The sequence below is a fragment of the Nuphar pumila genome, chromosome 4 (genome assembly GCF_984573655.1).
Source record: "Nuphar pumila chromosome 4, dmNupPumi1.hap1.1, whole genome shotgun sequence".
Classification (NCBI taxonomy): domain Eukaryota; kingdom Viridiplantae; phylum Streptophyta; class Magnoliopsida; order Nymphaeales; family Nymphaeaceae; genus Nuphar; species Nuphar pumila.
The window spans coordinates 36,589,256-36,604,860 of NC_143252.1; the positions used below are offsets into that span (position 1 = coordinate 36,589,256).

Genomic DNA, 15,605 nt, shown 5'->3' on the forward strand with positions numbered 1-15,605 from the left:
ATAGTTCAATTTTCATGAAACAACACATGTTCTTTTGCTTAGAGTCCCAAGAACTTTTTGAAATACCATCACCAAAACTTTTGGCAATACAAGGTCCACCAACACATCAGATCAGTCAAGGGACACATTTAAAGATTTGGAAGCTTATATCACAATCACAATCACAACCACTCCAGTGGCAGTCATTGACAATTATGATAAACTACTCTCCTTGTCTTCGGTAAAGATGATAATCCTATGATATCCAACACGGCAGAGTTCATTTCATTATACTGCCAAGCAGTAGAATGAATGAACCTCTAATTTCTCTATAGCCTTTTGAAAGTGACTACAGAAAGGAATTATTTCCTGTTAGGTTTGCCGAATTAAAAGCAGATTCCACGGAACCAAAGTTTTGAAATCATCTCTCTCTCTCTCTCTCTCTCTCTCTCTCTCTCTCTCTCTCTCTCTCTCTCTCTCTCTCTTCTCTCTCTCTCTCATGATCAGCATCATCTCTCTCACAATCATAGTCTGGAATACTCATATTGCAGTCTTCTAGAGCAACATATTGAAGTGTGACAGCTGATTCAAACTGGTAAAAAGAAACACCCTCAATGTACAGAAAATGACTGAACTCTGCAGTACATTGAACTTTGCAGACTTAGCCATGCTGAAAATAATGAGAATGAAACTGAAGAGGTTGAGGAATCAGTCATCCAGAGAGGGTTTTTCATCTTTAGGTGCATGACAAGCAGCCTTCTTCATCTCCAGGGCAGTTTTGTAAGGTGGAGCTATAGGTGGCTGAACAGGATCTAGGCTCTGGTATGAACCTCCTGGAACGGGTGGAAGGGGATAAGAGCGATCAGAGTCATAGCCCCTCAGATCCCCACAAGCCAGGAATGGGATGTAAACCTTGTTTGGTCCTTCCAACCACCCACTACTGCAGTCTGCAAAGTAAATTGGCAGTTTCATAAAAAGCTGACATGGATAGAGGTGGGGTGGGAGAGGAGAAAAGAAATGGGGACCCATGTCCCAGGAAGATTAATTGTTTTCATCAGTGTTGTCACAATTGGTTTTTGAACCGAATCATCTTTCTAAACGATTCAATGAATCAGCTGATTCAGAATTGATTCTAATCGTTCGGAATTGGCCCAAAGTTCAAAATCGTAAAAAGAAAAACTGAAATTTTATTAAAATGAAGAAATTAAGTAAATGATCTCTCTTATAAGGTCCAATCAAATTCTAAAACATGCATTTAATGGCTAAACAATAAAAAACTAAAAATATATGAAAAACCAATTCAGCCAATTTTCTAGAAAATTGGTGAAGATTCAATTTTATTTGAATGGGTCGATTCAATTCTAATAGTTTGGTTTTCATTTTGGCTTAACCCCAGTGTGGAGAGAGAGAGAGAGAGAACCTGACACATCACCAGAAGGGCTGCCAACTTTTTCGAGAAGTCGGTATAGATCTTTTGGATTAAAACCATCTGGAGGACTGTAATTCTCACAAACTACAAAAGCCTCTGCATTGCAGAACATACCACATTCTCTAATAAACAATGAGAAAAGGGCCAAAAAAAAGGCACAACTACAATGGTGTCTAATACATTAATCAGAATGCCAAGGAAGTAAAAGAATTGATTAACAAACCTATGCTAGAATTGCGACTGCTCTTAGGCTTAGCAATAGTAACAACCGGAAAAAACAGCTTCAGCTGCAAAATCCAACGAAGGCATCGTGTCAGACATCAAATACAAGCAAGGAAATTACTGCAGCCTCATTGTGAGAAGTGATGTGGTGACAGACAAGAACCTATAGAACAAGGTTACATTCTATGCTGCCAGCTTTACAAAACAAGAGAAATTGGAGATTTTAAAAAACAAATCGACAGAAAAAACTGACACTTCTCACATGGCCTGTCATGGGACATGCATACTACACCTTATATCCCCATCAATACAATTGGCCATGGACAAGGACTCATGATATATGAATGAACATGGTCAAAGTTGTGTTGGATACCATGTCCAACCAAATCTGTCCAAACTCCAAACTCAAGATAGATGTTGTGGCGAAGAAATCATCCGTTCTACATACATTTATCATTCATACTTTATCACATTCTTACTCTTCAAATGATTTTCATATTTTCTCCCCAGTTTTGCTAATCTCACGCATTGGCATCAACCATGTCTCTGAAAGAAAGGGGGTACTCGATCTCTGTATTTGCCTGTCACGAGAGAGAGAGAGAGAGAGAGAGAGAAATTCCATAGAAGGTGCGTTAGCCAATCGTGGCTACGCATCTCATTCTATTAATATGTAAAACAAACATTACTAGGGTACAGAAGTACCCCTTAATAACACATTAATTCTACATTACACGTTGATTGGATCTGGACCCGATCCAATATACAAAACGGGTCGGGTTGCGGGTCCTGCATAAATATGATGACTCCTTTTTAGCCTCCCTCAAGTTGTGCATGGTCCTGAACCATGAAAAACTTGTCTTTCAGAAACCAAAATATGTCATTTGTCAACCCTTTGGTAAGAATGTCAGCAACCTGTTCTTCAGTCGGCACATACATGGGTTCAATCTCTTTATCTTCAACCTTTTTCCGAATAAAGTGTTGATCTATTTCAATATGTTTTGCTCGACTGTGGTGGATGGGATTGAAAGACATGTTTATGGCACTTTGATTGTCACACAATAGCAGTGACCGAGCAATCGGTTCTCCCATTTCTGTCAGGAGATGTCTTATCCACGTAGCCTCAGCCGTGGCAGCAGTCATCGATCTGTATTCAGCCTCAGTGCTTGACCTAACAACCGCCTTTTGTTTTCTACTGCTCCAGGATACTAAGTTTGGACCAATAAAGTTGTAATAATCGGATATTGATCGTCGTTCATCTGGATCACCCGCCCAATCAGCGTCAGCATAAACAACGACCTCATGGCCTCCGCCTGGATCTAATTCTCTTTTCTTGTATACCAGTCCATCACCAACTGTGCCCTTCAGGTAACGAAGTATACGTTTGACTGCTTCCATGTGTGACATACGAGGTTCATGCATAAACTGGGATACCTGGTTAACCGAGTAGACTATATCAGGTCTAGTAAAAGTCAGGTATTGCAACATGCCAACTAAGCTACGATACTTGGTGGGATCTTCATATATATCCCCTTCCTTTGAACTCAGTTTCTGATGGATGACACTTGGAGTTGTCAACGGCTTACAATCTGTCATGCCCGCTCTGCTGAGAATGTCCAATGTGTATTTGTGTTGAGTAAGGGTGAGTGTATCATTTCTTTTATCAACTTCTACTCCAAGAAAATATCGCAGCTCTCCAAAATCTTTCATCTTAAATCTCTGATTTAATAACTTCTTCACCCGCTCAATGTGACTTTTACAGTTCCCTGTGATGATGATGTCATCTACATATATTAGTAGAAGAGTAGTGATACCGTGTTCATTGTGAATAAATAATGAGTGATCTAGAAGGGACCGAGAAAAGCCATGCCTTTGTATCTCTAGCGAAAAACTATCGAACCAGGAACGAGAAGCTTGTTTCAAACCATAGAGTGCTCTCTTTAACTTGCATACATATTTTTTGGCGTCTTGTTCTGCATATCCAGTGGGTTGTTCCATGTATACCTCCTCCTTTAAATCTCCGTGTAGAAATGCATTTTTAACATCCAGCTGACTCAATGTCCATCCATGTTGAATGGCTAGACTCAACACAATGCGAATGGTCCCCATTTTAACTACAGGACTGAAAGTTCCATCGAAGTCTTGTCCTTCCTCTTGTGTGAATCCCTTGGCTACGAGTCTAGCCTTGTACCTTTCGATGCTCCCATCTGGCTTATATTTTATCTTGTACACCCATTTTGACTCAACAACATTTTTGTTTAGTGGTCTAGGTACAATCTCTCATGTCCCACATTCATGTAATGCCTCCATTTCTTCATTCATTGCTTCTACCCATCTTCTAGAGCCCGCAGCTTGATAGAACATGAGAGGCTCATCCTCTTTACTTATGGCTGTAAAAAACAACTGGAAATCCAATGAAAAATTTTTATAGCTTACCCACCTGTCAAGCGGATGTCGAATCTGTGAGGATCTTCTGATATCCATCATTTGTGAAGCGGGATCAGATGGGTTCGTACTTGTACAAGAAATGAATGAGGGATCTTTCTCTCGCCGAGTGTACACAATACCCTTATATCTTGTTGGTTCCAAGTCATGTGCAACAGTCTCTTCCGTTCGAGTTTCATTGGTTGATTCCTCATGTGTTTCCTTCTGACAGCAATTTGTCGAACAGTCTACTTTACCATTGGAAAAGAGTTCTGAATTTAACCATGGGTAGTATACCTCAATGTTGGGGCTTGAGTTATCAGTGTGAATGGTTGAATCAGCAGTCTGATCATCAAAATTCATTTCATCGAAAACTACATTCCTTGATATTTTGACACCCTTGCTCAAGGGATCATAGCACTTGTACCCTTTGTAATCTTCTGCATATCCTATAAACCTGCATTTTAAGGCTTTATCCTGGAACTTGTGCCTTTGTGAGCTGTCAATGTGAACATAACAAACAGACCCAAACACACGTAATTCATGATAATCAGGTTGTGTGCCAAATAGAGAAAAATATGGTGACTTATTCTCTAAGATATTCATGGGCAGCCGATTTATTACATGAACTGTGGAGTGAAAAGCCTCAGTCCATAATGATACAGGGAGATTGCTCCCGTGCATCATGCCCATTGCAGTCTCAACAATATGTCGATGCTTCCTTTCGGCAATCCCATTTTGTTGAGGTGTATGCGGGCAAGACACTCTTCTCTTTATCCCATTATGTTGAAGGTAACTAACAAAGTCACTCGAGGAGAATTCACCTCCTCCATCACACTGGAAATTGAGAATGTTGGCAGAGAAGTGGTTGTGAACAAAAGAATGAAATCTCTGGAAGTATTTACTGCCAGAAAGAGAAGTAATTGGGGCAGGACCCCAGACATCAGAACAAATGACCTCAAATGGCCTTGAAGCTCTTTTATTAATGGAAACGAATGGTAAAATATGACTCTTACATAAATGACAACTAGAACACTTTGTATCAACGACTTCTGAACTTAGACTGGACTTGGGAATGAGATTATTCAAGACAAGTTTTTCAATAAAATGGCGACCACAATGGCCAAGACGACTATGCCAAAGTCTTGGCTTATTATTCTCAGAAATAGTAAATATAAAATCAGGATCAAAAAATTGACGTTGGTGAGGCTTCAAGGATGAATAGTTGGAATGAATGGAGGAAGGAGGATCTTCTTGGAAGATGTACATGTTGCCGCATCGTTTTCCTTCAGCGAATGTCTTCCTCGTGCGAAGATCCTTGACATAAACAGAAGAAGGAGTAAATTCAATTTAAGCATGAGCATCATCAACGAGTTTTGAGACAGAAACAATGTTCTTTTGAATGTTAGGTGCATGAATGACACTTGGAAGTTTAAGAGAGGACTTTGACATGGATATAATGGCATTTCCAATATGTGAGATTGAGTGATGAGATCCATCTCCTGTGACTATGCTATTTTTACCAACATAAGGTGTAAGAGTCAAGAGTTTACCTGCATCACCTGTGACATGCTCCGGAGTCGACATACCAAATGCCTTTGTCATTTTGCTTCATATTCAATCCTACTAAGGCTGCCAGCAACAATTCCTTAACTTCTCCATCCTTCCTAACCTCTGCTTGTGGGGCTTTCCTTTTGTTTTGAGGATTAAACCAACAATTTGCTTTAATGTGCCCTTTCTTGTTGCATAAAAAACAGGTAGGGATGGGTCTTTGTCCTTGCACATTGGGTGTTGGAAGTATACCACGACCTCCATAGGCATTTCTCCCTTGGCCGTCCTTTCCTCAAAAAGAACTTCCTCGTCCTCGACCATAACTCATTCCCGTAGCTAGTACATCTTGGATTCCTGAATGTCCATGAGAATCTTCAGAAGATCCTTTCAGAGTCATTTCATATTACAATAATTTTGCACGAAGATCTTCAAACTTTGGGAGTTCTGGTAAACACAGTAGGGTTGTTGTCATGACATGGTATTCTAACCCTAATCCACTCAAGGTTTGTTGCACCTTATCTTTTTCACTGACAAGACATCCAACAACAGCCAGTTGATCTGTGATGCCTTTCATTTTGTTCAGGTATTCCATAATGGACATGGAATCTTTCTTCATCATTTGAAACTCTCGCTTAAGAAACATAATTCTTGCCTCATAAATTTGTGAATATGTTTAAACTAACTTATCCTACAGCTCCTTGGCCGAACAATCATCAGGAAGGGCAACAAGAACTTCCTGTGAGAGAGTTGAAGTAATGTACGCCACTAGCGATTGATCTCTCTTCATCCAAGTAACATATTCTGGATTCCTGTGAAGAACAATAGATTGTTCTCCTTTATCGTCTGCTTTTTCTTGTGAAAGATATTCTGGAGGCGGAAGAACCGATCCATCCAGATGACCGGAGAGGTCCTGACTCTTTATAAATGGGATGATCTGTCTTTTCCAGGTTAAAAAATTTGAGTTATTCAGTTTTTCAGAGACTAATTGACTGAGAAAGCTTGAGGACAGGCATGACTGCGCATGAGTAAAATCCATTAAAAAAAAACTGAACTGACACTTAGGTATGAGAGGTAAAGTAGAAGACTCGGCTAATATGAGAGACAAAATAGAGGGCTCGGCTAACAGGGCACTCCTCGGCTAACAGAGAATAAAAAAAATGGAATAATGTATTGAATCACAGTAATCGAGCCAAGGAAAAACACACTAAACAACAGAGATGTATTGAATCAGCAGAAGAAAAGTGGTCGCCTGTCACCGTGAAATATTCTCAGAACCCACGAAAGAGTAGTCGTCTGTTGCACCTTGAAATATTCTCAGAACCCACGAAACAGTAGTCGTCTGTCACCGTGAAAAATTTTCAGAACCCACGAAACAGTAGAGGATATAGCAGTGGATCAGAACCCACCGTGAAAAGTTTTCAGAACCCACTAAACAGCAAAGGGCACAGCAGAGGATAAGAGTTCACCGTGAAATATTCTCAGATCGAGATCTATGATCGTGATTCAAGAAGAAAGAAACAGCAGTCGTCGTAAAGCCGAGATCGAGATCGAGATCTCAGAGGATAAGAGTTCACCGTGAAATATTCTCATATCGAGATCTGTGATCGTGATTCAAGAAGAAAGAAACAGCAGTCGTCGTAAAGCCGAGATCGAGATCGAGATCTGTCACCGAGAAACCGAGGATATAGCAGTTCTTCACTCCCAGTCGTCACGCTGCTTTGATACCATGAAAGAAAGGGGTACTTGATCTCTGTATTTGCCTGTCACGAGAGAGAGAGAGAGGAAGAGAGAGAGAGAGAGAGAAAATTCCATAGAAGGTGCGTTAGTCAATCGTGGCTACGCATCTCATTCTATTAATATGTAAAACAAACATTACTAGGGTACAGAAGTACCCCTTAATAACACATTAATTCTACATTACATGCTGATTGGATCTGGATCCGATCCAATATACAAAACGGGTCGGGTTGCGGGTCCTGCATAAATATGATGACTCCTTTTTAGTCTCTACCCCCACCCCCTCCATCTTGCAAAATCTATGACATAATACATGGCAGCATAAATTATCAAGTTTTGTTTTTCAAAATAAATAAACAGGTCAGAAAACCATTTTCCATTTCAAAAAAGCATCAGCACAGGGCATGGGGTGCATAACAATAGGTGAGGTGCAGGGATCTACACTATGGTGTAGGACTAGGGCAAACCCATAGGAAGACACTGCAAATGTTCTGGAAATGTTAACTTAACATAAAAATGAGAGAATTTTCTTAAGGATGAAAAAACAGAAAAAAGTTGCAAGCCTTCATATGTTGTTTTTCTAGAATACATGCACGTTGTGAGCCAGAATTCACCCATCTTCCTGTTTTTTTTCTTGCTTTCTTATACCTTCCTGCTACTACTTTCCATACATGTTAATCATTTCATAGGAATACCTTTCACCAAAAAAAAAATTCACAAAATTATGAAGGGCACAGATTTGAAACCCAATGGGGAGGGGACAGAACTGAGATCCTCAGATCTGAGAAAGATCCCTCAGATCAGAGATCCGAGGGTATCAAAGGCACACAGAAGAGAAAGCATCACGCATACAACCATTAGACATGTGAGAATAGAGTAAGAGTGAATAATCCAGGGAAATGAGGGCCTAAATTTCTGGAAGACTTCAAAGGAATATGGGTGGATATGGATTTGACCATGCAGCCTATTGTGCATAATAAAAGTCAGCATTTTCAAGCACTTTGCCCTAAATTTGATGCATTCATACTCTTTCCTGCAGTTAAACCTATGTCACCTGGGTATGGGTGCGGGTACGGAGGGTATTAACACGGCAATTCCAAAAAATGTGGGTACGGAGACATGGCTATATATATATATATATATATATATATATATATATATATATATATATATATACACGGAGAGAGAGAAAGAGAGAGTTTGGGTCTGTATTATGTATGAATATATATTAGGATTCATATTATAAATCTTTTTTTATCTTAAAAAGAGAAAAAAAAAACAGCGTTTGGGTCTGGATTATGTTAAAAAAAAAAGATTATCTTAAAACTTTTTTTTATCCATATTAAAAAAGCATCTATATTAATTTTTTTTTTTAACTTCATTGACTAGGTTTGGACTTGTCCAAACCTGGTCAACAAAGCCCCTTATAAAAGGGGGAAGGGTGTAACCCTAGCCCTTCCCCTTTTGTGTTCTCTCTCTCTCGTTTGTTGCAAGAAGAAGAAGAAGAAGGTATGTGCCCCTCTCTCTGGTCTCGCTCTCCCCTCCCCCCCCCCCCCTTTGGCTCTTGTCTCCCCCTCTCTCTCTCTCTCTCGTCTTCCCCCTCTGTCTCCCTCTCAAGAGAGAGAGAGGGGGTAAACGAGAGAGAGAGAGAGTTTTGTTATTTTTTTTGGGCGGGAGGCAATTTTTTCGGGTACCAGGCATACCCGCACTGTGCCTGGTACCCAACGGCAGCGCAAATGCCGTGTCGCAGTAACTTAGAGTTATACACAAAAGGGCATACCTAGATTCTGAAGAAGTTAATCTTAACCACCTCATTTGCATGCATGAATATGAATATCCTACTATATATTACAACAAAAAGACCAAAACGGGAAGGGGAAAAGTAGAGAGTGCATTAGTTAGTGTAAACATCACACAAATCACATGTATTTTCACATCTTTTAAAACTAGCATGGGAACTTGTCTTTTTAGATATTTCTAGAAGTTATTTTGCGAGAAAGCATGGGCTATGATGACAACAAGTTAAGACTTCCCTTTCATTTTTACATGCAAGTCCCTGGATGCTTATTTAACCCACACCCACCAACCCCTAGGACATTCTATTTCTGTAAAAAGAGTGACAAGACAACCTTTCAAAAGGATAAAAAGCTATTAAACCAAACCTAAGGACAACCCTAGTCTCATAGCTTTCTTTGATAAGTCTTTGGTAACATGGAAACATGCCTTTTCTCCAAAAGGGTCATACCCACACGATGAGGATATGCAACCAGGACCCCAACCTCACTTAGAGGTAAGTCAAGTCTGGAACCCAGGATCATTCAAGTCTACCTAACCATTCAGCAAAAACAGAAATAGAAATTATAAAGCACAAACAAGAACCAAGCACCAATTCATGCAATTGACATGGCATAAGGAATTCGAGTGTCATACTTGACAGTAAAGTAGGCTTGTATCTTTACCCCGAAATATCTTTGCAATAAATCTCCCCCCAACTAGCAACACATGAGTAACAATAGTAAGACCCTGCAAACAAGATCAAGATGGTAAATTAGTGTTCAACAAGTATCGAACACTTCTAATCTGATGCATGCAATCTACCTTTTAAGAAAGCATCTGGAAATAATGAAGTCAACCAAATAAGTTTATCTCATTGGAAATGATAGGCCATTTAGTAACTGATAGAAATTAAGAGTTTGTTCAGATTGATATTAAACATATTTGAAACCAGTCAATCAGCCAAGGGTGATTGATGGAGACTCGCCAAATGGGACCTGCCTTTGTGTAAGTGGATTTCAACCAAAGCAAAATGTCTATAGTTGGAGTAGGAGCTGTCACAGATAACTTCGCAGAATTGGAAATGCTGCAAAGCCAAAAGGCTGTGGTGTGACCCAAAATGCCTGATCAGAAGGGAGTCCTTGAAGGAGCAAAAGTGTTAATTAGGCAATACAGGCCTCATGATACAAAAAGTCCAAAACATGTATAAATACATGGTCTATAATCTACATTCTACTAGCATAGTTCAAGAATGGGAAAAATACCAAAGATGCTAATGACTGAAAATCCACCACACATAAATTTGAAGAAAAATAATATTAAGAAGGCATTACTAAAACTACAAAACTGCAAATATGTATCATTTTCAAAAAGTTAGCTGGACAGTAGCAATATAATCCAGAAGAGAAAAAGCAAATGGATGTGAAATCTCAGGCTCCCCTCTCAGAAACATTTATTGTGTGCATGAAGCATGTTCAGCATGTAAACTTCCTCACAAGTTCAACAACTCATCATTACCGACAACACAATCATTGGAAGTCATAAGATTGAATGAGCCAAGAAGCAAAGACTTCTTACAGAATTCAGTTTGCCTTCCTCATGAAGGGGGAAAATATAGCATGTAAGGGAATATTAGTGTTGGTTTATATTCATGACTTGGATATCATTGTAGCCGCTAAGATTATATTTTGCAATGAAGGGCTTGATGTTATTATAAGTTTTTCATCTAATAAAATTACTCAATCTTTACCAAAAATCTAGAATACAACAAAAAGGGGAAAAGACGGATAACAAGAAGTTGCTCTCACCGCTAAGATAAGCTGGGACTGGACATACTCGTCCATGTCATGAAGTCCAGTAACTGCAACCAAAAAAATATTTGAATGGCACTGGTAGTTTGGAACTAATGATAAATGTAAAAAACAGCCAAAGTATCTCACCATCAGGTGCACCATCACATACTACCATGTCAGCTTTGCATCCATCAAAATGTTTGATAACCTGATAAGGACATTGCATGTATAAGGTATTCCACATTATTAAATCCCATAAATAAACCTTTGGAACTAAAAGAGAACAGGAAGAGAGCACATCCACATCTCACAAGTAAACTAATACAACAGGTTGCATCCAATGAGCCAGAGATATCATGAGAGAGAAAGAGATGCAATATTAGGAGTGGTTCCAATCCATGGTTGGCTGTGTCAGTAGAAAGTCCAGGTCGTCCATGAAAAATTAGAGGAATTCAACATTCAACTACTTAACACACACACACACACACACACACACACACACACACACACACACACACACACACACACACACACTGTCACACACACATATGAGCGCAGAGTAACACCATAAAAGCATCACAAGACATTTACCACTTCAGCTGTCCGAGCATTGGTAATATCACCCTGCACTTGAATAACACCATCTATTGGGGCCATTGGTTGCAGATCAATAGCAACAATAAGGGGAAGTTCCATGTCCCTCCTGTGGAAATATCATAACCTGGTTAGAAATTGAATCAGAATAATGTGGCTTTCAAAAAGATTACTTGCTTACAGGATGCTAAGCAACAAAAAGGATTTGCTCTTTTCTTTTTCCTACAGGATTCCGAGTATTACTTTATCAAATTCCCATTTGCAAGATGTTGACCAATTATGGGATATAATAGGCCTCCCATAAAAGTACTAAAGATGATGATGACATGAAGCTCTAAGCCTTGGTTCCTGAAAATTTTAAGGAATTTTTATTTTATTCCAAGAGCTCACTTGCTCTAACAATCACTTCCTATCCATGTCACAATTTCCTTAAAGAAAATTTTACATCCATTATATAGGAACAATATATCATGAGTACAGCAGAGATCTTAAACGTGTGAAGTCCATAGTTGACAGAGAGGGAAGTAAAAACAGGAAGGGAGCAGAAAGAGTGGATCCAATACCAAGACTAACTTCTTTTTCTGGAGTGCTCTTTTTTTATTGAAGTGTTGGTAGCATCAGAAGCGGTAGCAATTTTAAAGCTTGAAAGGACTTGGGAAGCAAGAAGCAAGAAGGTAGTGGCAAGGAGAAATTTAGAAAGTGAAATATGATTCTCTGTGAAGTTATGGAGAAATGAGGAAGGTAAAGGGGAAAAAAACTATTTAATGCATGAATATTATAACCTATAAGCCACAATTCATAAAATAATCACTTCAAGAATCCCAATTCCCTAATTTAAAGAATCATGCTTCTTGAATATGAGAAATTAAGAATCCTTACAGTAGAAACCCAAGATTCCTGACTGCTTCCTGCTCATATCAGAAGAGTGTGACTTCCCACTTTTGAGTCGGGCTTCCTAGGAGGCAGGATTCCCACTCTAAGTACTTCCAGTAACTATGGTGAAGTCTAGTAGCACTCAACATAAAATATCTAAATAATACAGTTTGATGAAAGGTGAAGTTTTTGTTAGAGAGAGCATTATCCAGTGTTTGACTTCTTCAAGGATTGCATGTAAATGCAGGTAGCTCGCAATGAAAGAAAGATTGACTCCAGAGACCAACAAAAAAAAAAGGAAATCACTCTATATATTCAAGAAAAAACAACTTTAATCAACCACTGCAATCAAGAAATGAAAAATAACTGTCCATGATGATGCAGCTGATGAAATAAGTGAAATAATGTCAAAATTTGGCTCTGGCAAAAAGATAAAAATAAATGGTTATTGTAATGTTAAAGATGAACAGTAGTTCACATAATGACAAGAAACCTGACTTGAGTACAAGGTTATAGAATGCCTGCAAGAAGATCCATGCATTGAAAATCTCAAGCAGGAGTTTGGGCACACCTTGATTCTGAAGCTTGCTTGGCTGGGAGATATAGCTTTCGACTCAATACCTGGGAGACAAAAATTAGATCAGATTATACCTTAAGTCATGATCAACCCTTTAGCAGATTACTAGACCGTGCAAATATGTATATAAACTGTTGGCTGGTTTTCTGAACATGAAATAGCTACAACAAACCCTAATGAAAATTTATAAGTATGGAAACAGTATGTTTTTTCCATCAGTGCTAGCATCAAGAATAACTGATAACATTAAAATATTTGATAGGTCATACAACAAACTTATCAAGAACTCACAACATTATATATGCTTATGAAATCCAACTCATGCTTGCCTATCTCATGTTTTGTGGAGGACAATCCAGGGGGTCATGATCCCAAATGACCAGATGCCCAAAGAGCACTAATTTGCTAGGGTAGTGTATTGGTGATGTGTTGTGATTTTTTATTAGGTAGGTTTGGACTTGTTCTAGTCTCTATCTTTGTTATGTAAAATTCTTACAACCCCAACTTTGACTAAGTCCAGTTGAAAAATAGATACCATGTCAGCCATTATTTGCATGAATGGGGTGGTCATCGACCGAAAGTCAATTCCCCACAACTAACCATAGCTAGTTGGTAACTTGTATGGTTGGTGGTTCAAGAGGACAATCTGCAGGTCCATTCATCCTCAGAATCTTCATTAGCAAAGAAAGCACATGAAACTCTTGATCAAATCATCTGGATTCATGCAGCCTATCAAAGAATGTTCAATGTTTCAAACAAGGGTGCTTTTCTTAATGGTACTTATCTCATCTTTCTCAATTCTCATTAAATGGTAAAATGCACTTTTTTTAAAAAAAGTCTCATAAATTATCAAAAAAAATCAAAGATTGCCAGCAATAAATTTACAACTATATGCTAACTGAATGTAAAGATAAAGACTACATTCTACAAAGTAGTTTTAAGGACAATGAGCACGATGGAGCAAATGAAGCCCGAAAGCATCCAGACTTTTCAGCTAGCCTAGGAAAAGAGAAACTAATGCTAAAACAATCAACTAGAAGTTGAGAATAAACTAATGAAAGTATAAAGTATAAGAAAGAGTCCACAAGATCAAAATCAGGTTTGAAAAAGGGATGATGTTCATATCCCCCATAAAAATTACCTGACTCCAACTGCCAGGTGCAGCACAAAGATCAACTACACGCTTCACACCTGCACAAAAAATATGTGATCATCTAAGGACGACATAAAATGAAACAGGTAATAACGGCAAACGGTCCTAACAAGAATCACAAATAGGATAATAAGACAGAAAAAGATTCATGAATCAGTAGAAGTACAGTGAAGGCAAGTGTTAAGGAAGAATCATGTAAAAAAACAACTGCTAAAGATGAACACTATTTTGAATCCAACAAGTTGAAATAATTATAACATAGGGGAATCAATAACTACAAGATGGCCCCAGCTGATTAAACAGCATGCGTAAATGTTCCACAGAAAACATTACTGTCACTTGCATAAAATGAACCCCAAGGGAGTGAGAGTATTCAGTAATTATTCATCTATACAAACTAAGGACGATTTGCAGCCGAAGACCTCTGCTTCAGTATGAACACAACTATTTTGGGGTTTGTCCATCACCAAGCATCGGCCGACTATGCAGATATTCATGACGAGGAAGAATAAAATTCTTAACCAACATAAAAAACATTTCGAAAATCGTCATAGAATGGGGTTTTCTGCTTGACCTGGGATTTCCTCATGTATTCTTTGAGACATTTATCAGACTGAAAAGATGATAATAAGATAACCCTCTACTTGAAAGCTTACCAGGGGCTGCAGAATGATACGTTCAAAACTAAATCAATGGGAGTTCCTACATTCAATTCCGACAACACAACAATATAGAGACTACCACACAGCCAATAAGAACACACCCACAAGGTCACACACGTTATCCCCACTCTACCCCTTAACGCAAACAGAACTAAAACAAAATCAACGGAAGCTCCAACCACCTAACTAAATCCCCCCAACACAAGAAAAACAAAGACCACCAACAAGGTTAAGCTCATCCTATGCATCCGACCCATCACCACAAACAGTAGCAAACTAAACTAATGAGAGCTCCCACAGTAATCAAATCCCATAAAACAACAACACGAAGACTACCCACATGACAAGAAGAACATCACGCACTCCTCCCATTATCAAAAAGGAGAAATTGGGTCAATAGAAAAAATACCATCAAAGATGTTGAATTCTTCATCGATCTGAAGGAGCTTGAACGCGCTACGAGCGCGCCAACCTTCTTCCTTGGCTTTACGGTAATAGATATCCTGGGCAAGGAATTCACGAAATGGGATCATTCAGCAACCAAACACCACCAGCAGAAACACATACACTCACTCGAACCATCGATTGGTCAGTCTTTAGTACAGACAAGAACGGTGAAAGCAGAGAACATGACGTACCCTCTTATCCCGCGACGCCTTCCCCATCAACTCTGGAAGACGACCAGCACTGGAAGGGAAAATTTCACGGTAATTATGGGCACCAAAGAGGTGATCAGATGCACAGAATCAGGGGAGCAGAAGCAGAGACAAAACGGAGGAGGGACCGACCAATGATGGAGATCCCTCTACTCGGCGGTGTTCTAAGGAATCGAACCCGAGTT

General features: G+C 39.1%; 1 protein-coding gene across 1 annotated transcript; it reads right to left on the minus strand.

Moving 5' to 3' along the window:
• Positions 1–510: 510 nt before the first annotated feature.
• LOC149840001 (S-adenosyl-L-methionine-dependent methyltransferases superfamily protein) lies at positions 511–15,601 on the minus strand. Its single transcript, XM_090002964.1, has 11 exons — positions 15,403–15,601; positions 15,174–15,267; positions 14,091–14,140; positions 12,944–12,993; positions 11,497–11,608; positions 11,053–11,113; positions 10,921–10,973; positions 9,770–9,862; positions 1,632–1,695; positions 1,400–1,504; positions 511–926 (listed from the first exon to the last, which is right to left on the minus strand). Exons 1-11 carry the CDS (start codon positions 15,427–15,429, stop codon positions 688–690), a joined length of 948 nt encoding a protein of 315 aa, XP_089859090.1. The 5' UTR covers positions 15,430–15,601; the 3' UTR covers positions 511–687.
• Between the last annotated feature and the right edge of the window lie 4 nt (positions 15,602–15,605).